The sequence below is a fragment of the Suricata suricatta genome, chromosome 14, assembly GCF_006229205.1.
Source record: "Suricata suricatta isolate VVHF042 chromosome 14, meerkat_22Aug2017_6uvM2_HiC, whole genome shotgun sequence".
NCBI classification, from domain to species: domain Eukaryota; kingdom Metazoa; phylum Chordata; class Mammalia; order Carnivora; family Herpestidae; genus Suricata; species Suricata suricatta.
Window position 1 is genome coordinate 67,602,583 of NC_043713.1, and position 24,801 is coordinate 67,627,383.

The 24,801-nt window shown below is 50.0% G+C and overlaps 2 protein-coding genes and 1 pseudogene across 4 annotated transcripts in view; 2 read left to right on the top strand and 1 right to left on the bottom strand.

Annotated features, from left to right (window-relative positions):
* Positions 1 to 22,393, bottom strand: part of ZMAT5 (zinc finger matrin-type 5) — a 27,928-nt gene extending 5,535 nt beyond the window's left edge. The window contains exons 1-5 of one of the 3 annotated variants that reach the window (XM_029922477.1): positions 22,288 to 22,393; positions 9,645 to 9,793; positions 3,690 to 3,752; positions 1,990 to 2,070; positions 158 to 269 (exon numbers count right to left, since the gene is read on the bottom strand). In XM_029922477.1, the coding sequence (XP_029778337.1) occupies positions 158 to 269; positions 1,990 to 2,070; positions 3,690 to 3,752; positions 9,645 to 9,771 (383 nt within the window). In that variant the 5' untranslated portion in view covers positions 9,772 to 9,793; positions 22,288 to 22,393. The other 2 variants (XM_029922478.1, XM_029922476.1) reach the window with 2 other exon arrangements.
* LOC115278294 lies at positions 4,004 to 5,821 on the top strand (annotated as a pseudogene).
* A 298-nt stretch (positions 22,394 to 22,691) lies between the features above and the next one.
* LOC115277968 (cytochrome b-c1 complex subunit 9) lies at positions 22,692 to 24,649 on the top strand. Its single transcript, XM_029922389.1, has 2 exons — positions 22,692 to 22,885; positions 24,394 to 24,649. The coding sequence occupies exons 1-2, from the start codon at positions 22,736 to 22,738 to the stop codon at positions 24,433 to 24,435; spliced, it is 192 nt and encodes a 63-aa protein (XP_029778249.1). The 5' UTR covers positions 22,692 to 22,735; the 3' UTR covers positions 24,436 to 24,649.
* Positions 24,650 to 24,801: the final 152 nt, after the last annotated feature.

Below are 24,801 nucleotides of genomic sequence, written 5' to 3' on the forward strand. Positions count from 1 at the left end.
ATGTGTCCCCAAAGTCCCTTGTAGAACTCTTTGGGGGCATCCATGTCTGATCACTGGATTGGGACGGTTCATGGAGACTACTCAGCTGCCAGTCAGGGCAGGCTGGCTAGGGTACTCTCCCAGAGGGGACAGGAGGAGGGGACCCAGGGGCCTGTACCTGCTGCTTGGGGCTGAGCTCAGCCGCTTGGCTCTCTTTTCCAACCAGTCTTCCAGATGGCCCTCAGGGAGCTCGACGACATCTAGTGGCCACTCCCTGGCCCGCCTCTCCTCTGTGGGGATAGGGAGATAGAGGCAAGTGAGGGGCACGTTGCATCCCCTCCTGAATCCAACCCTCCCACAAAGCAACCAGAACCTTCCTGAGGAGGGCAGTACGGGTTGGGCTGTCCCTATTCTGCTGCCACCTTCCTAGGCCTGCTCCTGTGGGCCTCACTCTACTTCCTCATTAAGTGGAGATAAACCAAGGGTTGCCTGCCAAGCTTTTTGCAGCTGGACACAGGATAAAGTGTGTAGAGAGGGGCCTCAGGAGGGGCCCAAACCTGGGGTCAGGGAGGCAATGTGGGTCGCAGAATAGGGCAAAACCGGGTTTGGTTCTTGGCTCTGCCACTTGCGCCTCAGTTTTCCTGGTTTTTCTTTTCATAAAATGTTCTGTAAGAACCCTTGCTCACTGAATTAAAATTGAGCCAATGGTCCAAACAAGCTGGGTGTGAGATGGGCCAGGGTCTCTGGGAGGACTTGGGATGAGGCCTGGGGCTGGAGGAAAACAATCCTACTCATGGACCAACGAGGTGGCCCAGGGCCTGGGCCAGCGCTGCACACACCTCATCTCATTTCACCTTTACAGCCAGTCACGTTCAAAGGGTCAGAACGCTGCCTCCAAGAGGGTTAGCCATGTGCCAAGGTCACAGGGCATGTGGCAGAGCCAGGACTATGGGAGCTGTCACCAGGGCGCACTCCTCTATTCCCGGCCTCCTGAGGCTTCTCCCATCCGGGTCACCTCCAGTTCCACACCCACTGGCCTATGCTCTCCCTGCCATGGGCCAACTGTTCCCCGAGAGCCCAGGCCAGTGAAGAGCTGGAGATAACACCACTGCCAGGACTCGCTGGCGAGGCCGACAGGGCCTCACTTCTGCCCTGAGAAAGCTCCTGGAAAGCCTGTGTTTGTGCCAGGGCTGTCACCTCCCCAGGGCAAGGCCTGCAGGGTATGACTGGTCAGAGGGGAGCGAAGCCCACTGGGGACGAGGGCAAAGGCCCGGCTGCCCCGGACACTTACTGGCTGCCCTGAGGCTACCCGGACAGCTGCTCCCGGGGAGACCAGAATTGGTCTCTAAGCTGCTGGGGGCTCCTGTGAGGGCCTTCTGCCCTAGGCTAGCTTCAGTTTCTCTAACTGTTCAGTAACGGGCTTCATCAGAAGATTAAAACCATCTCAGTGGAAATGTCCTTGTTCTCCAACTGGAGAAGTGACAAGTGAATTTCCCAAAAGCAGACGTGGCAATTTCCACGGGAAGCTATACTTGCTCTTCCCTGGAGCCACCGGGCCTGAGAATCCTGAGGGCAGGGAAGATGTCCTCCTCATCCCTTTGTCCCCAAGATGAGGTAGGGGATCTGCCTGGTGGTGAGTAAGGAATGGAGACCAGTGTTGCCTGATGGAAGGAAGGGGGGACGATATGCACCAATGAGCACCCAGCAGGGTCCGGATGAGGCTGAGGCACCCCCTTCAGGGCTCCAGGACAGGAAACTCCACATGTCACTTTAAACCCAGCAGGAACACAGACAGGAGTTCCCCTGTTCCATTCCCACTCATGCCTGGGGTAGTATGGAGGCAGTTTCTGACCCCAACCCCATCACTTAGGCAGCTCTCAGCTTATCCCACAAGGTGGCCACAAAAGGGGAGGAGGTGGTGAGACACTGGGCAGCTTCCTGGTCCTCAAATCTGGTATCCCTCCAGCAGCCTGTCCCCCACCCCAACCCAGGGTCCCCACCAAAACGCACCCTCCACTTGGATACTCAGCTCCTGCAGGTCCCTCTCTGACATGTGGGAAAATCTGCAGTTGGAGCCAAAGTCACACTGGCCTGCAACAGAAGACAGGGAAGACAGAGTTACTCACTGCTTGGAAGAGCTTCCACCGTGGGCTGAGGGGCACCCTGGTGAGGGGCCATCAGAGTTTCAGGTGCCAGGCTTCAGAGTCAACAGAGTAGCAACTCCACCTCCAAAGAAAAACTTGGAATCTCTCTGGCCCACACACACAGGCAGCCTGAACAACCTGGCTGGGAATCAAATCTTGAAGCCATTGGTGATTGGGCTGCCTCTGCAGGTTCGTCTATTGTAACCCCTACCCTGCCCCCTACCCCTGTTCCCAAGCCTCAACGAACCATGGGTGGGTTCCTGAAAGTCATGCTTTTTCTCCCCAGTCCAGGCCACTGTACATGCTGTGCTGTGCCCTCTGCTTGGTGCCTACCTGCCCATCTGGCTTGTAGGAGCAGCTGGACTGCTCGTCAGAAAGGCTTTAATGGTAGCTCCACCAAGGGGGTACCAAAGCCCAGGGCAGCTTTCCAAATCTTAACTGGGAGACCAAAATGTGTCTCAAAATAACAGGAGACTGGAGGTATCTTAAGCCAGCGTAACCTACCAGTGGCATTTCACATCAAGGTGAAATCTGTGGGGGAAGCCCCCGATCTGCAGGCCTGGGGGCCATCCTAGGGGCAGCAATGTCTCCTGAGGGGGGCGTGGCTATTCACCTGGCTCCTCATGCCGACAGCAGTATCTCTCCCCACTGCTACACACCATCTTAATCGCCATGGTTCTCCTCCTTGCCTTGGCTGCTGGGAAGCTCAGGGCCAAAGCCTCCAGAAAGTATACAGAAAGCAAGCATGGAGGAAACTAATCCTTCTTTGGGCTTTGTTTTATTTTTCCTACCTTTATTTTCATCTGCTCTTGGTTCCTTCATTTACTGAGGGTTATTTGGTTTTTTTTTTAAATCTTTGAAATATATGCATCTTTATTAGCTGGGTATTGAGCAGTCAAATCAATACTTCGCACCCTTGGTTCTAATTCTGAACTTTCTCCTCAGACCTGTTACCATCTGTCTCCAGGCTTGCCTGCTGGGAGGGAGGGAGCAGAGGTTGGGCTCCCAGGCCAACTTAATCAGCCTATCTATCACACCCATCAGTGTCTCCTAGATTTATTTGCAATCTCCCAGCACTTGCTTGTTCTGAGTGGGCTGATAAAATCACATTTGGAAGAGCTGAGGACAAGGCCCTGGAGGTCCTAAGGCACAACCCCTGGGAAGGCCCCAACTGACCAGCTGGCTGATGCACCAAGACCACACCATGGGCTTAGGATGGTGGCTAGGGAAGGGTAGAGGGTCTGCAAAAGTTCAAGCAGGCCAGACAGGCATGCTGGTCCCTTGGGGGGACCTGAACTGAGTAGAACACTTTACCTGTCAACAGAAACTTCCTTTAAAAAAATTTTTTTTAATAGTTTATTTATTTTTGAGAGAGAGAGAGAGAGAGAGAGAGAGCATGAGTCGGGGAGGGGCAGAGAGAGAGGGAGACACAGAATGTGAGACAGGCTCCAGGCTTTGAGCTGTCAGCAAAGAACCTGATGCAGGGCTCTAAGGCACGAACCATGAGATCATGACCTAAGTTGAAGTCAGACGCTTAACCACTGAGCCACCCAGGCGCCCCTTTACCTGTCAACAGAAACTTCCTACACGGCCGCTTGTTCTGTTCATCCAGCAAGATAGCAGCTGCGTCTGTGAGAAGAGAAAGGAGCTGGGTTCAGACTTTAGTTGCACAGAGGCACCTCCTATCACTGAGATCAGAAAAGGAAAGAGTTCCCATCCACAGAGGAGTATAGAAGGGGACGACCACAGGTGGGGATGAGCACGGGTTGGGGGGGATGCTGGGCAGAAGCATCTGAGTTCAGGTGACTTCAGCTCCTCCCAGACCCAGCCAAAGGCAAGAACCAAGTTTTAGGTATGAGGTTCTTGGCTTTGACCACACAATGGAACCACCTGGGTAGTTTGTTTTGTTTTGTTTAAATCCTGGTACCCTAGTACTTGTCCATATGATTTCCTGTGAATTTCCTGTGAATCTACAACAATAGAAAGCTGAAAAAATATTCCTGGTGCCCAAGTAGCCCACCAGTGAGCCCCGGGACTCAGGCATCCTCCACAGCCACGCTGCAACCAGTCACCCTCTGCTCCCTCAGGCTCTCAGAGCCAGACCACCTGGTGGCCTCAGTGGGACTTCACAGCAATCTTTCTAGATATGAACCTTAACCCTGGTTTCTTCCAATTTTTCCCACCTTTATTTTTATCATATATTTATGGTTTAAGTTTTGTGTGCTTCTTTGTACGTAAGGAACCAATCAGTCAAAATCTGTGAGTAAGACAGGAAGATGCCCTGACTCAGAGGCGCTGATGTTGCCCTGGAAGCCTGGGCTGGGCACTTTCCCCTGGGCACTTTCCTAGAGGCTGCTGGAGTAGAGGAAAGACTGTGGGTTTCAGAGTCCGGGTATACTTGGCCAGAGGCAAGCCACTTAATCTCCCCAAGTCTCTGTTTCCCCATATGTGAAATGAGAGGAAAATTCTCTCCTGTAGGGATGCTGTGAAAACTGAATAAAGTAACGGACGCAGAGCACTTGGCAGAGGCAGCTGGTGATTCCCAACCCTGGTGGCACATTAGAATTGCCAGGACTGTGGGGCTGGGAGTGGCTTCAGGATCACATTCCCCAGGTGACACTAAAGTGCAGCCACGGCTCAGAACCTCTGTCATGGATGCTCACCAAACGATGGCAGTTATTTCAGGTCCTCCTCACAAACCCACTGCATGGTGCTACCCCATGTTGCAGAGGGGACAACTGAAGTTCAAAGAAGGGGAAAGGCACACAGTCAGGAAGTGGCAGTGCCAGGTTTGAACCCTGGCGTGTGAGTCTGAAACCCCTGCCCTTTCCCGTGTGATCTCCTGGTGGCTCGGTAAATGGCTGACTCCGATAGGAGCTTCTCCCTTCCTCTCTTCCTGAGGGCAAGGCAGCTGGCGGGGGTGGGCCTCTGGGGTCAGGAGTTGGTTATCAGAGGGCTCACGCCAGGGGCGGTCTGGCGGAGTGTGCGTGTGGCCAGCAGGATAGAGGGTGTCCATCTGTCAGCACTGGGTCTGTCAGACTCGGTCCACCCCCCACATCCCAGAGGTAGGAAAGCAGAGCCTGAGTTGGAGTCTGAGCCTGAGTCCTAGCCAAGGCGCCCTGGTTGGGGGACTCAGTGTGGGAGAAAAGTTCCAGGCTCCCCGGCCTCTGGCTGGTGGTTCTTACACCAGCCACACGGCAGAATCATCAGGAAGCTTTTAAAATACACGGATCCCGGGGCACCTGGGCGGCTCAGCTGGTTAAGCGCTCGACTTCAGCTCAGGTCATGACCTCACCATTCGTGGTTTTGAGCCCGGTATTGGGCTCTGTCCCGACAGCTCAGAGCCTGAAGCCTTCTTCAGGTTATGTGTCTCCCCAACACACGCTATCCACCCCCCCCCCAAAAAAAACATTAAAAATACATGGATCCTGCTGTTCTTGCCGCTTGCCGTGCTGGCTGCGCGCTTGCCTGCGCCCCTTGTAAGCACGCCTCGCAAGACTGAAGAAATCAAGGACTTTCCGCTCACAGCCCGGCGAAAGGATGCCAAGTCCATCAAGATCAAGAAAAATATAAGGATAATGTGAAGTTCAAGGTCTGATGCAGCAGATACCTTTACACTTTGATCATCAGACAAGGAGAAGGCAGAGAAGCTAAAGCAGTCACTGCCCCCAGGATTGACAGTAAAGGAGCTGAAATGAACCCAGCATACTGATTTGAACTATATTAAAATTTTAAAAGTTCTTAAAAAAATACATGGATCCTAGGGCATGTGCATGGCTTAGGTCATGATCTCACACTCTGTGAGATCAAGTCCAACAGGGCTCTAGCTATCAGAGCTTGGTACTCTCTCTTTCCCTCTCCTGCCTCTCTCCTGAGCGCACTCTCTTTCTCTCTCTCAAAATAAATAAACATATTATAAAAGTTTCTTCTGAGGCACCTGGGTGACTCAGTTGGTTGAACATCCCTCAGAACCATGATCTCATGGTTCATGAATTCGAGCCCCACACACATCAGGCTCACTGCTGTCAGCCTGCTTCAGATCCTCTTCCCTCTTTCTCTCTGCCCCTCCCCTGTTCGTGTCCTCTCTCTCTTTCTCCCTCCTTCCATCCTTCCCTCCCTTCCTCCCTCTCTCTCTCTCTCTCAAATAAATAAACATTAAAAAAAAGTTTCTTCTTTGGGGCACCTGGGTGGCCCAGTCAGTCGAGTGTCTGACTTCTGCTCAGGTCATGATCTAGCAGTTCTTGAGTTCAAGCCCCACATTGGGCATGCTGCTGGTAGCACAGAGCCCACTTAGGATCCTCTGTTCCCGTCTCTCTGCCCCTCCCCAGCTTGCGCTCTCTCAAAAATGCATAAAACACTTAAAAAAATAAAAATGAAGAAGATTTCTTCTTAAAATAAGATAAAATAAAATAAATCCTGAGGCCCATCCTTCTCAGGTTCTGCTTTAATTCATCTGAGGGGGAGAGCACAAAAATTGTTAAAAGCTCCTTGGTTACTGAGAACAAACTGAGGTTTGATGGGGGTGGAGGAGAGGGAAAAGGTGTGATAGGCATGAAAGAGAGAAGAGAGCACTTGTGGGGATGAGCATTGGGTGTTATATGGAAGCCAACTTGACAGTAAACCATAAAAGTAAGTAAAGTAAAAAAAAAAAAAAAAAAGAAAGAAAGAAAAGCTCCTTGGTGACTCTGACGGGCACCCAGGGCTGAGAACCCCAGCTCAGGGCCTGCATAAAGAAGGCGTGCTCCTCCACCCGGCATTCAAGACTCCTTGTGATCTGACCCCACTGGTCCTTCTTGCTTCATCTCCCAAAATTAACAGCTGCCCTGGTGCCTGGTGTTTGTTTGCTCATTCACTTAGATATTCATCTAACAAACATTTACCGAGCTCGTCCTGTGTGCCAGGCGCCATGCCAGGATGGGGATTTAGTGGAGAGTTAAGTCAGACCTGCTCCTCCCTTCCAGTCCAATAGTCACACTAAGCCATGGGGACATAAACGGGAGCAGCTAGCATTCAGCCAAATGACCTCACCTTGTCTGGGGGACGGGGAGGGCATCCCTGGGGACACTCTGCCGGAGCTGAGTTCTGGGATGCAAGGGCTAGGCTGAGGGCAGGACCATGGGAAAGACATGCCCACAGAGAGGATGGTACCTGCAGCAGCCAGGCTGGCTGGAGCCTGGCGGGAGAGGGGGGCAGGGCATGGAGGCCTGCACAAGACAGGAGTTCCGGCCAGAACACATTGCTGTAATTGGGAGTGAGGCTGCTTGGGAGAGGGGCCCTGTTCTATTCACCTGTAAGTCTTCAGAGCCTGCCTTGGAGAGGACATGCTAAGTGCTCACTGAGTATTGTCTGACTAGATGAGTCTGTGAGATAAAGGGCCTGAGGCCAATCCTTTTGTGGACCCATAAATATTGTTCCTATGGAGTGAACCCTTCCAGGCCACACGGTCTTGTACAAAGTATACTGAGCCCCGTCACAACCCTGGGAGGTGGAAACTGTTATTACGGCTGTTTTACACGTGGTAGTTTAGGGCCATAGTGGGAGTGACACCTTGGGACTGACAGCCCGTCAACTTAGCTCCAGGACTCATATTTGTCCTGGCCATGGCAGAAGAATGGTCAGGCCCTCTGGGGGGTAGGAGACTTGTCTAAGGCCATGAAGCGGGGAGCTAAGTGGATGTTGAGTCCTAGCCCACGGTGGGATGCCACATGCTTCCCCAAAGTCTGTGGCCTGTGAACTTTGCTCAGGTAAGTTGGAGCCTCAGGGAAGCCGCCTAAAGTGGAAAGAACTCATGGGGCAGCTTGTGGACCCCAGGTGGGTAATCCACCACTCTGGATCTTGAAGTCAACACCTTTTGGTGGGGACCTCTGCCCACACAGACCCCCTTGCAGAGCTGTTCAAAGGACTGAATGTGCCTGGGGATGGGAGAGGACACTAGGAAGGCAGGATCCCGGCCAAGGGGCTTATGACACCCACTCTTTCATCTTTCCTTTATGTAATACAATAGCCTCTGCCAATCAGCCCTAGACCAGAAGCCCCACCTGTCCCCACTAAGACTCTGGGGGCAGGAGCAACCACCAAGGTGATCCTGAAGCCTGGTTCCATGCAGATAGCAGTTCCCACTGGAATTGGGGGACAGAGAGCCTTTACCTGACACCAGAGTCAGAGGCCTCCAGGGCACCTAGGAGATTCCTCTGCCACTGATTTTCCCTTTGCCCCCACTCCCAGCCCCTGGCAACCTCAGCCGTGCCTGGTCTGCTGAGCAGCCTGGCCACCCTCTCTCACCCAAGCCTCTGAGCCTCACCTTCCTCATCTGAAATGAGAGTCTGGGAGAGCTTTGAAAATAACATGCGGAGGCCCCACCTCAAACCTGCCTCTGGGGATGGGGTCAGGTGACCAGAGTTTTTTATTTCAAGGTGATCCTAACTTGAAGGGTGGAGATCTGCCTTAGAGGATTCCTGATAAAGCAAATGACAAGCCACAAAAGGCACCTGGCATGCAGCAGGCACTCCATAAATGCTCACTCCCTTCGTGTAAATTTTGAGTCTCAGACTGGGAAACCTTGTCTCCCCTCCTACCTTATCAGCTGCTGAGACTCAGCTCCTTCCTTCTGCTCTGGGAGTCCTGCTCCCCAACTCATGAAGCATCAGCCCTGCCCCAGCTCATTCTAGAAGCTCCTGGCCCACCTCCACTGCACTGCCAAGCTCCCCATCTGTTCTGATGACAGCAGAGTAGCAGCAGCAGCTGCCCTGAAGTGAGAAGCTCGAAGGTGCCAGGCCCTGTGCTGGGTGCTTATGGCCTGAGCTCCTTTGCTTTGGTCGCACCTGCTCTGAGAAGCCTTTCCCGGAAAAGCCCTCCCTCGGCAGCTGATTATTCATCCAGCCAGTCAGTCATTCAACAGCTATTTGCTGCACCCCACGCTCACGCAGCAGGCAGTCATCACTGTCAAGGGTAGATCTGGTCACGTTGGCCACTGCCTGATGCCCTTCAAAGGCTGCCCTCCACCTTTGTCCTATGGACAAACCACACTTCGTACTGTGGCCTCCACAGGCCTGCACAATCTGGCCCCTACCCTGTTACCAGCCTGTCCCTACCCCCCTCCTCTCTCCCTATGTTCAGCCACACCCCCTCTCCTCTGCACTGAGAGCACCTGGTGCTTTGCTCTTGGCTGCCTGCTTCCGCATGCCCTCTGCCCAAAATGGTGTGGCTTGTGGCTGGCTTTTTCCTATCTTTCCAGCTGTTGGCTCAAACATCGCCTCCTTGAAACAGCCTTCTTCCTGGTCACAGTCTCCCAGGAGGCTGGCAGACTGAAGTCCTCGGTCAAGATTATTGATGGAAGGAGCTCACATTCCAGGCTGTGCCTTTCAGGGCCCATCTGACTCTAGGGGCCAGTGGCTGACCTCCTCTCTTTGCAACTCAAAGAGCCAACCTAGACTGTGGCACATGGTACTTCCTTGTCTGAAAACAAAAAAGATCTGAGACCTGGCCTCCATCAGCCCAGCTGTCCGGTCAGCCAGCACTCACCTCTAAACATGTCATACCAGACCTTCTTGGCCTTGAGGTGCTGTAGCCCATTCAGGTGCTTCTTGCGGTTGTGGAGGTTGTCCTGGAAGGAGCGGTTGCAGTAGTCACAGAAGTAATGCTTCCCCATGGCCACCTCCACCAGGTACTGCCTGGGAAGCCACAAAACACTCAGTCAAGAGTATGGAGGAAACACCACACACCAAGGCCCAAAGCACACGACACCGAACAAGCACTCCCTGAGCGCCAGTGTAAGGAAGGGTCTATTTACACAAACCCTCCTTTCAACCCCAGGACAGCCCATGAGGAACCACACAGGCGAATCATTACTGTACTGATTACTGATTACGGGTTAGGAAGAGGCCTCATTCCAGAGGGATCTTCTTTTTTTATTTTTTTAACATCTATTTATTTTTGAGAGACAAAGAGAGACAGCTCATGAGCAGGGGAGAGGCAGAGAGAGACAGACATACAGAATCAGAAGCAGGCTCCAGGCTCTCAGCCCTCAGCACAGAGCCCGACACAGGGCTTGAACCCACGGGTTGTGAGATCATGACCTGAGCCGAAGTCGGACACTCAATTGACTGAGCCACCCAAGTGCCCCTCCAGAAGGATCTTCGAAAAAATCTGATGCTCAGCCTCCCCTCCGGGCCAGAGACAGTGGAACCTCAACGGAGGAGACCCAGACATCAGGCACTTTTGTAAAGCTCCCCAGGGAGTTCTCATGTGCAGCTGGGTAGGAGGACTCACCTTATACCCTCTGGCCACTGCCCCCCAGCCCCCACTCCACTCGGACTTCCTCTCTCCCCTCTCCTCCAATCTGGCCACATCAGCCTCATCTCTGCTCCTCGCACACGCCAGGCACACGCCAAGCACTCAGCCACCTCCGGCATTCGCACCTGCTGGTCCCTTTGCCTGGATGCTCTTCCTCAGATACTTGCTACCCTTGCTCACTTGATTCCTTCAATCTTCACTCAAATACTGTCTTCTCAGTAATCTCCTGTGACAGCTTTATTTAAAACTGCAGAACACTCTACTTAGCTTTCCCCATTCCTTGCTTCATTTTTATCACCTCTGAAGTAATAAGTTACTTGTTATGTTTATTATCTTTTTCTCCCAACAGGAATATAAATCCAGACAGGCAAGGATATTTTTGTTTTGTTTACTGCTGAAGCCCCAGCACCCAAAGTAGTGCACAGTACAGAGCAAGTAACCAAGAGTTGAGGAATAAGCGGATTAATCCCCATATTCCTTATGGGACAACTGAGGTCCAGAGAAAGGAAGTGATCTGCCCAAGGTCACACAGCTGGTGAGCAGAAGACGAGGCCAAGTGCCCTAAAATCCCACTGCTGGGTGTCCTCACTTCCATTGCCACCTCAAAACTTACAGAAGCCAGAGGGCTCAGGCAGAAATGCAAACAGCTTCCAAAGAGATTAGCTAAACTCTTAGATGGCAAGTTAATCAAAGAGGGACATAAAAATGTTTCAGCTATTAAGTCTAAAGACCCCTCTGCCCTAGTGACCACAGCTGCCATACCTGACCCAGGAGACCCGTGGCCATTGGCAGGAGGCAAATCTATGAGTGTCAGGGCCAGCACTTGGGTCCCCCAGTTTGCTGCTGAAAGACCACTGGATGAATGGGTCCACTCTGGGCTGAGCTCAAGTGGGATCACAAAGACTGAGCTGAGACCAGCCCCTTACCCTTCAGGTCCTACAGTGGGATCTCTCATTTCCCACAACAGGTTCCTGAGGTCCCGAGGAAGAATGAAAGTGACTTCCCCAAGCAGCCTAGCCGACTCCCAGGACTTGGAAAATTAAAGATACAGCCAGGACCTGAGCACAGGGCAGATGGACTGGGGCATGTATCTTGGGAAGAAGAGGGAGAAAGAGACAGAGGCAAACAAGCCCCTGGATTGTCCAGGCAGCCAGGTGGGTTGATGGAGAAGGCTGTTCCTGTGGCAGACAGGGACAGTGGCCATTAAGTCAAGGGCTGTAATGAGATCAGGAACAGTCAGTCATTCAAAATGAAAACATATAAAACCTCTCTTCTCCTATTACTGCTGAGAAACCACATCCCAGACACACGGACTTGATATATTAAATTTGGCAGCTCTAATACACCCCGTCTTGCCAATAAACTTATAGGAATTGGATTGAAATTGTAAGAGATGAACGTTTAACGGCCGAGTGCTTAACCAAGCCGTTCACGAAGCTTGAAGCTCTAAGGAGCTGCTGGCTCTGGAGAGTAAGGGGAGGGGAGGGTGGCTCTCCTGGAGACCGAGATGGAATGGTGGCTCTGCGGCGGACTTAGCTGGACAAATCCACACAGGGCACTGAGAAGCCAGCTGCGTGACCTTGGACCTCCCTAGGCCTCTACTTTCACTGCAGGAATGTGAGGCAGGAATGTCTGACAGGTTAGCTGACTGCTTGGGAACCAGTAAAGAGACGTTTGCTAATCCAAGTGAATTGTTAATATAAGAGTAATAGGAATACAGATGACACTAATAATGTCCAGCATTGAGCAAGCACTACATTTATTGGGCACCTACCCTGTGCTGCCACTAGGCTAAATGCTTTATAATGCATCATCTCATTTAATGCTCAGGACAAACTGGGAGGTGGGACCCATTATACCTTTTCAGATGAGGGCACTGAGGCTCCAAGAAGTGTACTTACCTAGCCAAGGTCACAATACTGGAAAGCAGCCAAGCTGGGTTTATTTATTTATTTTGAGAGAGAGAGAAGAGATACATACACACCCACAAGTGGGGGATGGGCAGAGAGAGAGGGAGAGAGAGAATCCCAAGCAGGCTCTGTGCTGACAGCTAGAACTCACGAAACTGTGAGATCATGACCTGAGCTGAAAGCAAGAGTCAGATGCTTAACCAAGTGAGCCACCCAAGTGAGGCACCCCAAGCTGGGTTTAGAATCCAAGTAGGATGGATCTAGACCCCGCACTCCTAATCCCTTAGAAAAGTCTCCTCCCCATAAAATCAGACTACTGACAGCTCTCCTTTATTAATCATTCACTGTACTCCTGGGACCACATGCCCCTTCAAAGTCTAAGTGATATGTATTACAATCCCATTTGCGAAAGAGACAATGAGGCTCAAAGAGGTGATGTGGGGTGCCCTAGGTCACACTTCCAGGAAAGACAGAGCAGGTCTTACGGTGCCTGCACCACACCTGCTAGGAAAGCCTCCCTGAAGTCTAATGATGAGCCCTTTAGGAGTAAACTATGTGTATGGGTGTGTGTGTGTATGTGTTCACATTTCCCCTTCTCTCCCACATGCATGAATCATGAAGAGCCACAGAGGCAGTGCCACCCACCCGAGCCTTCATTCCCTGCCCATCCTGCGTCCGGCACAGGGGAAATGCTCGGCTATCCGGCACCGGTCAGTAGACCCTGCACTCTAGTCCCAGCTCTGCTAGGTGAAGCTGTGGTTCCATCACTAGCCCTCTCTAGGCTTCAATTTCCCCACGTGCAAAGTGGGAGGTAGGCAGCTAGACCAGGTGATGTCTAAGGACCTCTCCAGACATCCAGGTTTAAATCCAGGTGCCACTGCTTTCTAATTCTGTGAATTTGGGCAATTAATTAACTTCTGGCCTCAGTTTCCTCCTATGAAAACTGGGATAGTAACAGTGCCCTCCCCAGGGGATGCTCTGAGAATCAGAACATCTACACATACTTTCACTTAGCAGAGCCTGCCCTACAGGAGCCCCTCCAGAAACAACAGCCATGATGTCATCACCATCATTACTACCAGTCACCAAAAGGCCTGTATTTTAGAAAGTTGAGGCTCAGAACAAGGAACAGGATGTCAGTGCCCAAGTGACATCCGGGTCAGCTGGTTTGTACCACAGATGAGGAAAGTGAGGCCAGGAGAGGGGAAGTGAGTTGCCTGAAGTACACAGCACAAGGCAGACGTGGGACTGGAACTTTAGCCCTCACAGCGGGCCCAGACACAGCAGCTCTGCAGAGCCCCTCCTGCCTGGGGATGGTACCAGGGGAGCAGACCAGCTGCAGGGGAGCCAGTGCTTCCCACCTACCTAACAAGCCTGCCCTCATGGAGGCAGAGGCTCTTCCCTGGGCAGGAGCTGGGCTTCAGCAAGGTGACCTCACCCAGGCATCGGCCAGGTGTGAACTTCTAGAGTTCTTGACCCAAGTGCCTCCCTCTTTAGTGCCTTGGAGCACATTACGAAAAGGTACGGGTACAGAATCCTCTAGAGAGATACAGTGTCATGCCAGAGTGTATTTGGCAACTTGGCAAACAGCGTATTTCACTCCAACTCACCCCTCAGCCAGGTGTCCTTGCACAAGGCACAGCCTGCACCACCACACTTGGCAGCCCTGAGTGGGAGATCAGAGAAGAGGGGTGGAGACAGCTGGACATCTCTGATGGCGCCCAGACACCAGCATGGGGCGCTGACTAAGCCAGCCCTCTCGTCCGTGATTCATCCTCGTCCTCTGCGGCTGGCGCACTCGGCAGCATGTGATCAGGGCCCTGTCTGCAATATACAATCATCCAGCCCCGCTCCCTGGACGGGAACACAGGCCGTGCCACCGGCCCACTCTCAGGAGCCAGGTCCCTGTTTGCAACAGCATCTGCTGGCTCCCTGGGGCTTCACCAGGTGGCAAGGTAGCTCCTTGCAGCCAAGGGGCAGCAGGCAAGGCTAGCGGGACAGCCCTCTGGTGTCACACAGCTGTGGGTTTGAATCCCAGTTCTGCCACTGATCAGCTAGATGACCTCTAGAAAGTTACCTCCTCTCTCTGCTTAGATCCTCAGCTGGAAAATAGAGACCCCACTGCTACAATGTATTGACCAAGGCAGGAATATATAAGGATGCCTACCATATGGTTAGTGCTCAAAGAATGGAGGCTGTGGCTGCTGGTACTATGACCATGAGGCGGGTCACTCCCTTGCCCTCTGGTGAGCTGCCTTGACCACTGGATTGAAAACTGTAGCCAAAGTGACAGCCACAGGCACTTCTGCCCCCCTTACAACCTGCTGTTTTCCACAGCTCATCTCCCCTCACATGCTGATTTACTGTCACATGTGCCTGCCTCCCCACTAGAACACAGGCTCCCTGAGGGCAGAGAGTTCTCTCTGTCCTGCTGCACCCTGGCACCCTGAATGGGGCCTCGCACACACAAATGCTTGTGGAATGAGCCAAGGAGCAGCCTGCAGAGGCCTATCACCCTCTGCTCACCTATAGCTCCCAGAACCCTCTTCTCAAGTTTTGATCTAGGGGCCAGGACCAGGAGGGATAGAGAAAAAAGACACTTAAGGCCCCAAAGACAGGTCTCTCACTGCCACCACTGCCCTCCCTGCAGGACTTTTGTCTGCAAATGAGAGACCCCTGCTCTACTGACTTAAAGCACACCGGGCCATCCCGTGGCACCTGACTTCAGTCTTCTGGGCTCAAGGAAAAGATTACCTACTAGTTGAGACACTATGGGGCAGAGAAAAGAAAAGAGAATGGGGGTAGGATGGGGTGAGGGAAGATAGCACCACATTCCTGCATGCTAGGCACCTGGCTTTCATTCTCTTATTTCATCCTCACAGAGACTCTTCGAGTAGATATCAAGGTGTCCATTTAACAGATGAGGACACACATTCAGAAATACTCTTAATTTGCTCTGAGTCAAGACTGGGAGAGACACTGATAACAATAATTTCTCATCAGCCTGGGTGCTACTGGAGGGCCAGCAGCGCTGAGGACCCCCATGCACCCTCTCGGGGAGACCTCACCAGGACACCAACACCCCGCAGCCAAGGCGTGGAGAGCCAGCACTCCTCCTAGGGTCTTGTTGAGCCCTGAACCCTTTCTCTTCCCAGCCCACTGCTCTGCTGTGAGCCTGTCATGGGGCAGACATTTGTGCTTCATTGATATTCTTGGTTCCTTTCATTGTGTGCATCTCAGGTACAGAGCTGTCTTTGGCACAAGGCTAAAATAAGCCAACAGCTCAGCTGTAGCCAAGGGCTGGGATGTGTACTGTAATAATTATCCAGGACTTGTGCTCACCACATGCTGCCCTCAAGCTCACCTGTCATTTCTTCTAATTATGGCACCGCCAGACCCCAGGTAAACAATAAACAGCAGCCAGAGGACAGCTTTAGTGCACGCCCACTAGGAGCACAGCGATGTCCCAGTGCCGCATATGCCTGCCGTCTGGAGCTGATGGCATCGGAACTGCCTGTGGGGGTGACCCGCAGACTACTCATTCAGAACCCAACTCCAACAGAAGTGCCAGGAAGATTTAGATGTCTTCCCTGATAGGAGCCCCATTATGTTAGGGGGCTCCCTCAGATGCGTCAGTGCTTAGTAGCGACCATCCACCTCTCTCATCCTAACCTGATTTGTGTTCCACCCCCTGGGGTAAGGTGCATACATCACCATGCTTCTGGCACTATAGGGCGGTGAGACCCCCACCCACAGCAATTCTTAACTCAGCAGGTCTGGGCTAGGACCAGGATCTAAGGAAGCTCTGATGCACAGTCCACAGACCATGCTCAGAGAAATGCTGGTCTAAGGTATATGATGGACTGAAGAACAGAGAGGGTGAGAGCTTGCCCAAAGTTACACAGACTATCCATGCCAATCCTTACTCTAATCATTCAACCTAGGTCTGAATCTCATCCCTGCCACTTCTAGGTTGTGAAACTCTCAGCAAACTACTCACGCTCTGGGCCTCACCTGGTTGATGGGAGTAATAATATGATTCCATAAGATTACTATGAAGATTAAATCATGGATACTAGCTGCTTAGCATAGTGCCTGGCATGCTGATGGTGCTCAATACATATTTGTGGATATGGCAGCCAGTCTCTGTGGTACCCACCTCCTGGGGTTTGCACTTTGTGTTGTTCACTCCCAAACTTATCAGGATTGGTCTGTGTCACTAAGAGAATAGACAAGATGGTATTTACTTCCAAAATCAGGTGATAAGACAATACACCTTCCATCCTGGTACCTCTTTCTCTGACCACTTACTTTGGGGGGACCCAGCTGCCATTATCATGAACAGCACTGTGCGGAGGCTCACGTGGCAAGGAACTAAGACTTCCTGCTAACAGCCATGTGAGTAAGCTTAGAAGTGGATCCTCCAGCCCAGTCAAGCCTTCAGATGAGTACAGACCCAGCAGATAGCTTGACTGCCACTTCATGGGAGCTCTGAGCCAGAACTACCCAACTAAACCACTCCCAAATTCTTTTTTTATATGATTTTTTAAAGTAAGCTATCTACCCCCAATGTGGACTTGAAGTCACGACCCTGAGATCAAGTATCACTTGCTCCACTGACTACATTAGCCAGCTGCATCTGCACTCCCAAATTCTTTTTTTTTTTTCTAAATAACTTTCTTTTTGGGGTGCCTGGGTGGCTCAGTCGGTTAAGCGTCCAACTTCGGCTCAGGTCATGATCTCACAGTTCGTGGGTTTGAGCCCCGCGGCGGGCTCTGTGCTGACAGCTAGCTCAGAGCCGGTCTTTGGATCCTGTGACTCCTTCTCTCTCTGACCCTCCCCTGCTCACACTCTCTCCCTCTCTATTAAAAATAAATAAAAACATTAAAAATTTTTTTAAATAACTTTCTTTTTAAAGTTCACTCATTTGTTCATTCTGAAGGAGCGAGCGTGGGGGAAGGGCAGAGAGAGAGGAGAAAGAGAATCCCAACAGGCTATGCTGTTAGCGCAGAGTCTGACATGGTGCTCAAACCCACGAACTGTGAGATGGTGACCTGAACTGATATCAAGAGTAAGATGCTTAACCAACTGAGCCACCCAGGTCCCCCCTCAAATTCTTGACCCTGAGAAACTGTATGAGATATTTGTTGTGTTAGGTTGCTAAGTTTTGGAGTAATCTGTTATTCAGCAATAGCTAACTAGTACAGTGAAATAAACAAATGAAAAAACTAAATCACTTTAAAATATGTGATGACCACAGGTATAAAGTGGCCCATATCCCAAAATATCCTGAGTGGAGTCAAAGGAGCCAATCTCCTGACACAGGCATAACCCTCCAGTTCTATGGTCCCCTTTTCAGCCTTTTATTCACTAACCAAACATTTGCTCTGTGCTGAGAGCCTGGAGTCTGCTTGGGATTCTCAGCCTCCCTCTCTCTCTACCTCTCTCTCTCAAAAATTAACAAATAAACATAAAGAAAAAATCTACAGTAGATCTTACCCCCAGTCCCTGGCTGTAGGCTGAAGGCACTCTGATTCCAAGCAGACCTGGCCCAGCACAGGTTGGCTAAACCAGATTCTGGGCTCCAGGGAGTTGTAGGCTGGAGATAAGGTTTCTCATCAGACAGTTACAGGTCTCAAGAGGCCAGAGCTTTCAAATGGGAAAGGTAAAAATAGTATGCAGGAGGCTTCTGAACCAGAAACCTCAGACTCAGAACTGCTTCTGCCTCCCTCTTCTGCCCCCAGGCTGGTCCTGTCACCACCATCACTGCCACCCAAGTCAGTCCTCACCTCCTAGTACCTGATCCAGCCTCTTCAGTTCAACCCACCTTGGGCAGCATCAGATCAACCCTCTTAAAAGGACTCCTGCTCAAGATTTCCCATGGCTCCTGGTGCGGAGCTTAATACAAATGAAGTCTCCTCTGTCAGATCTCCAGGAATTCAGACTCAGCATATCTGGAAGGGGGCCCCCAGAAATCTGCATTTTAATCAGAGTCTAGTACTCCCTAAGAAACAAAGCCTGGAGGGGGAGCACCTGGGTGGCTGCAGTTGAGCATGTGATGACTCTTGATTTCAGCTCAGGTCATGATGTCAAAGTTCCTAAGATTGAGCCCTGTACTGAGATCCATGCAGACATTTGGATTCCTCTCTCCACTCCCACCTCCTACCCCGCTCATGTGCATTCGTGCACTGCTCTCTCTAAAAATAAACCAAACTGAAAGAAAAAAAAAGGAACAAAGCCTGGGGTTACAAGCTCCTCCAGCTCATCGACTTCTCTATTCCCTGCATCCCAAAGGTAGCCTCTGCTGGGGACAGTCACTCTGGGTAGACACAACCCCTGGATTCTTGTCCCAGTCAGAAATCGGTCTGATTATAAAAATCACCTCAGCTCACTAAAATGGTAAACCCAACTTGACTGGAATGCTAAACACAATTCATTAGAATAGATAAAGCTGTTTCCTTACTAGCTAAATGTCCTGTCATGCTCCAGGTAAGTTTCAAATTGAAAATAGAGGTAGTAAAATAATCAAACTTATTGTATTGACATTTCTGACCTAGGCTTAGTAATAATCAGTGTATGCTTGATATGTAAAAGTATCTATAACATTGGGGCGCCTGGGTGGCTTAGTCCATTAAGCTTTGGACTCTTGATTTCAGCTTACGTCATAATCTCACAGTTCATGGGTTAAAGCCTTGCATTGGGCTCTGTGCTGACAGTGCAGAGCCTGCTTGGGATTCTCTCTTTCCCCCTCTCTCTGCCCCTCCCTTGCTCACTTGCTCTCTCTCTCTCTCTTTCAAAATAAAAAAAATAAACATTAAAAACATTTTTTAAATAATAAAAAAGTAAAAGTATAACATTGAAAATAATTTGACATGTTGAGTATAAGACAGAAAAGCATTGCGATTCTAATTTGAATTATAGAAGTTAAGAATTGAGAAATATACTGGGGCACCTGGCTGGCTGGGTCAGTGGCAGTGTGGAAGCTGCTCGGAGTTCTCTCACCCCACTCTCGCCCAGCCCCGACTTGTGCGCATGCGCCATTTGAGCGCACTTTGTCTCTCAAAAATAAATACAACCCGAGTGCCTGCGTGGCTCAGTCGGTTGAGCGTCCTTGAGCGTCCGGCTTCGGCTCAGGTCATGATCTCACGGTTCAGGGGTTCAAGCCCCATGTCGGGCTCTGTGCTGACAGCTAGCTCAGAGCCTGGAGCCTGCATCAGATTCTGGGTCTCCCTCTCTCCCTCTCTGACCCTCCCCTGCTTGCACTGTCTCGCTCTGTCTCTCAAAAATAAATAAAAAACATTTAAAAATTAAAAAAATAAATACAACTTAAAAAAATAGAGAAGTTAAAATACATAGTTAGGTAATTGGTACTAGATTTCTGATTTCAAATTGAGAGGTTAGCAATGGTTGGAAACACTACAGCAATGGCTGTAGATAAGAAGGGTGCCCCCCATATGCTAATTTCATGTCAGACACGGCACCTGTATTTTTGGTTTTGCTTCCCAGACTGAGAACCAGTGACATAAAAGAATCTAAGTCTGTTAAAAGTGTCAAACTGTTTACAAGAACTTGAAATTCATTATGTTTGTAAGCTTAATTTATTAGACTTTCTGGTAATATTTAGGAAATTCTTGGGAAATTATACTTGTTAGGTTATGAATCTGAAGTACTTAAAAAGGAAATCAAACATTAAATTGACAAGTGAAAAAATGTGTAAGGGAATGTAATTAAGCTGTTAAAATAGCTGTTTGAAGGAATTTAAGCAATTTAGTTCAACTTGAGTTCAAACATCAAAGGAAAAGTGAAGGTCATTTTTCTTACTTTTCTATAGTTAAGTATAGAATAATTTTTTAAAAAATATTTGTGGTATTTTTCATTTTTTTTAATGCTTTTTATTTATTTTTGAGAGACCGAGAGAGACAGCGCAAGCAGGGGAGGGTCAGAGAGAGAGGGAGACACAGAATCTGAAGCAGGCTCCAGGCTCTGAGTTAGCTGTCAGCACAGAGCCCGACACTGGGCTTGAACCCACGAACCGTGAGATCATGACCTGAGCCGAAGCCGGACGCTTAACCAACTGAGCCACCCAGGTGCCCCTAGAATAAATTCTAAATTGAATTAAATGGCTTAAAGAAAATTAAGCATTTCAAAATTTTTGCTCCAAAATGAGAATTAACTAAAAATAAAATAAAACAAAATCAGGCCACACCTTAACTCCCTGTTGTCTTTCCTACCCATTCCACTTAAAATAATCCCTCTGTCTCCTGAACTTCCCATCAGCCAGGTTTGTTGTTAGCAAGACCTAAGAACTCTTTCCTAGAAGCTTCACAACTTTCTACCAAGGATGATTTGCAAATAGAAAATAACCCTAGTTAAGGTTAATTCATCATGTTGTGGAGCTTTTCACATTTTTCTTCCCAATACCCAGTCAGGCATTCTAGTTACCATTCCAAGTCAGAGGCAGATCCAGGCCCCTAATCCCTGGTTTTCAGTACCTATGCCGATGCCTATAAAAGGTTTAGGCCTCTCCTCTGAACTCAGATCCAAATCCCCATTGACCTCCTGGCATCTCCACTAAGGGGCAGCTCAAACCAAACGTGGCCAAACGGAATTTAAGGTCATCCTTGTGGATTTTAAGTTGTTGAGGTCAAAATTTAAGAAATGTCATCCTCCGTTCCTCTTTCCTGCACCCCCTACACTCATCTGTCGGCTTGTTCTGTCTGTCCTACCTCCCAAAATACATTCCAAATCTGATCACTACTCTAATCCATATCCTAAATTAACATCCTGTCCCAACTGACCCAATCTGGTAACTTCCCCTCTTCGATGTGCTATCCAAAGAGCAGCCAGAATGACATTAAAACGTAAATTGGATCATGTCACATCCCAGCTTAAAACCATTCAGTGGCTTCCTAGAGCAATTAGAAAGAAATAAGACTCCTTCCTATGGGTTAGAAGGCCACATACGAGCTGACCAAAGCCCACCTCTTTATAGTCCGCCCTACTGCCTTCTCCCAAGTACTCCAGGGCTACTGTAGCCTCAAGGCTTTCGAACCAACCTTTTTCTGTTTGAGGGGACTTCTGTTCATTCAAGTCCCTAGTTAAGTGTCACCCTAGGCGTCCTGGTTAAAATAGCACAACCACTGGGCGTGTGAGTGGCTCAGCCGGTCGAGAGTCCGACTTCGGCTCAGGTCATGATCTCAGTTTGTGGGTTGGAGCCCCCCATTGGGCTCTGTGCTGACCGCTAGCTCAGAGCCTGGAGCCTGCTTCGGATTCTGTGTCTCTTTCTCTCTACGGCCCTCCCTTGTTCACGTTCTGTTTCTAAAAATAAATAAATGTAAATAAAGGTTTTAAAATAGCACCACCAGACTCTTTCCTCAATCAACCTGTCTTTTGCTTTTTAAAGTATTACTTGTTTGTGGTTACGCACCTCTCCATCCGTCCACACACAAGCGCTCCATGATAGCAGGGACTTGTTCACCGCTAAGTCCTTGGCACATGGCCAAGGGCAACGTTCACAAAGGCTCAGTTGACCGGCGCTAGTATTTTGGAGTCAAAGCCCCCGCTATTTCCATTCCCAAGAAGGAATGAGTGGTCTCTAGATCTCCCCTTTCTGGGCCAGGGTTCAACTGAGCGAAGCCCGGGGATGAGGGAAACAGGAAGCACGTGCAGAACCGCCCCTTCCCCAGAGGCCCGGTAAAGGAATTCAAGACCCCGGACCCAACTTTTGCCAAGGGCTCCAACTCTAGGCCTGGACATGGGGCTAACAAAGGTGACAAGCTGAGATGAGCCAAATACCTAGGCAGGAAGCCTTCTCGCCCTTTTATTCACTCCCCGTTCCGTTAAGTGCTGTGGCCCACAGCGGGGGACAGGGGCTTAGAATGAAGAGCCCACATCCTTCCGTGGGGGGGTAGGGGGTGGAGAAGACTAAAACTCGCCGCTCGAAGTATTGCCAAAGTGAGTACCTGGCTCCACAGGGCCCGATGGCTCCGAACTCCTCCTCCTTCTGCGCCTTCGTGCCTCGAACTGCTTGCTGGGATTCGTAGTCCTTCCTTGAGTATCAGTCGGCCGTTCCCAGAAACCTTTGGGAATCATAGCTGAGACAACGCGGGTGATGGGTGGGGGAGGAAGCACGAGGGCTTCTGGGTGTTGTAGTTCAACATATTCAATCTGCAAGAAATTACTGAAGAGAAAAATTGGGTAACAAATCTTACCACACTATTTGGGCTTCCTTGATTTGAATCCCATGAGACTTTTCTCCTTGCAAGCCATCACTTACCTCTGTCGTTCAAAATGACAAGCACTAAGATTTAGAAAAACTACAAATCCCATAAAGTGTTGCACGTCGAGGGCTTTTGGAGCGCATGGTCGGCCGTGGCGCAGGCGCAGGCGCGGGCTCGACAGTGGAGAAAGATGGCGGCCCCGGCATTTACTGCGAGGTTGTACTCCTTTCTGTTCCGCAGGACCTCCACCTTCGCTCTCACCATCGCCGTGGGCGCCTTGTTCTTCGAGCGCGCCTTCGACCAAGGCGCGGACGCGATCTACGAACACATCAACGAAGGGGTGAGGGACTGGGTCATCCCTGACCTTGGGGCCACCTAAGTGTGACTGTGGGCGTGGAAGTGGGGCAGGACTCAGTCTTCCTTACTAAGAGGGGGGAAAGCCATGGGCGTCTTCTGTCGGCCGACTGCCGTGCATCTTCTCCACCAGATGTGAATCCCAAAACATTACATGAGGTTAATAGATCCCATTTTGGGGGGAGTTACAGATATCTCACATCCCACATACCACTTGTCCATTTGCAGAAGCAAAAACTAAAGCCTAGGGGGAAGCAAAGGACTTAACTAGGGCTACCCCATCAGAAGTCAGGGGCGAGTTAGGGCTGGAACCCGGACCTAGTGTTTTCTCTGAGGGTTTCAAGGGCAGATAGGAGCGGGCAAGTGTCGTGAAAAGGACATTTCCTTAGATTCTTTGGCTGGCCTTTGAAGATAGCACTCCTCACTTCCCTAAGGCTTCCCACGCAGACATTATGGTGGGAATATGGTAATATTGTGGTAATAGTGATTAGGAGATGGGAATATGAAATCATAGCCCTGGATGGGAATACTGGGCCTTTTCACTTGATACTGTGGCATTCATTTGGGTGAGATTCTTAACCTCTATGAGCTTCATTTTTATTTGTGATATAGAAATGTTAATAATAGTAACTACAGTAGAGAATTGCTGTGAGGATTATTTGAGATTCAGGCAAGGTGCCACAGGACCTGGTAGGTGGTGCACTCAAAAAAATTAACATTTGTGACGTTCCTCAGGAGAATGTAGGTAGGGAATGACCACACCTTTTAGACTCCCTGTGTGCAAACAATGTGCTAGATGCTGTACATGCTTTATATCATCGGGGCTTGTACTAGGGAAGGTCTCCTACAGATAGCCCTGTTTCACCATTCACTTGTGTTTTTAATTCAGAGCTGTCTGACCCTCCAGCCCAGGCAGACCGTGCCCACTAATGCTGTGCCGCCTGTGGCCTGGACAACTTTCTGCCCCTGTGAAAGTGTTGCCACTGTTCCATCTCCTCAAAGCATTTCTGCCGGCCATTCCCAGTGTTTGGGAAAGGCATTTAAGTATGCTATCAAAACTCACCATTCTGTGCTTTTAGGAATGAGAATCCAACTAGTTCCTGACCCAGGAATTTTACGTGTAAGGAACTAAAAAAAGATTCCATGTGAATTATTTGGGGCTATGCATTTAGGACCTCTTGAGTAATGCCTGGGAGTTGAGGAAATAAGGCATCTTCCAGGCTCTGTTCCTTAATTGTGCACTGTTGAACAGTTACCTCAATCTCTACCTCAGTTTCCTGTAAAAGAAAGATCATTCTTTCGGACTTAATTTTACATGGCAGTTGATAACATCAGAGCATTTTGCAAGTGTTAGGAATGTGCATCAAGCCTAGTGTTGCTTCCATTTTGCCCACCCCTTCTCTCCAGCTTGTTTTAGAGACCAGGACAGTGGGAGTGGCTGCAAAATGTAAGAAACAAAACTAAAAGTTTGTGGCTCTTGTCTTTAAAATGCAGAAGCTGTGGAAGCACATCAAGCATAAGTATGAGAATAAGTAGTTCCGTGGAGACCCCTTCCCAAGCCAGAAGGACCAGGTCCATCCACCAGCTGTTTGCCCAGAAACAGGGCCTCAGCCTGAAGATGATGCTCACATTACTCTTCACCGACCACCTGTAGCTGTTGGCAAGAGATGGCTTCACCTGACAGACTCTAACTTCTGTGTTTGAAGTACGTTTCATCAGTCATCAGCAAATAAATGTAAATTGTCCTTGAGACCTGCTTCTGCATCTAGTGCTTTGTTAACTCTACCTGATCTTCACTTGTTGGGTGAGACCACTTCAGAGTCCTCTGCAAACATCTGAAGGGCAAATTCCATTATTTCAGGTTCCCCATTAACTTCCAAAGAACTCTGGTTTGCAAAACAT

Coding starts and splice junctions, on each gene's coding strand:
- LOC115277968 (XM_029922389.1), top strand. CDS start 22,736: ATGGCGGCCCCGGCATTTACTGCGAGGTTGTACTCCTTTCTGTTCCGC. Junction 22,886..24,393: donor ACGAACACATCAACGAAGGG/GTGAGGGACTGG, acceptor TTTAAAATGCAG/AAGCTGTGGAAGCACATCAA.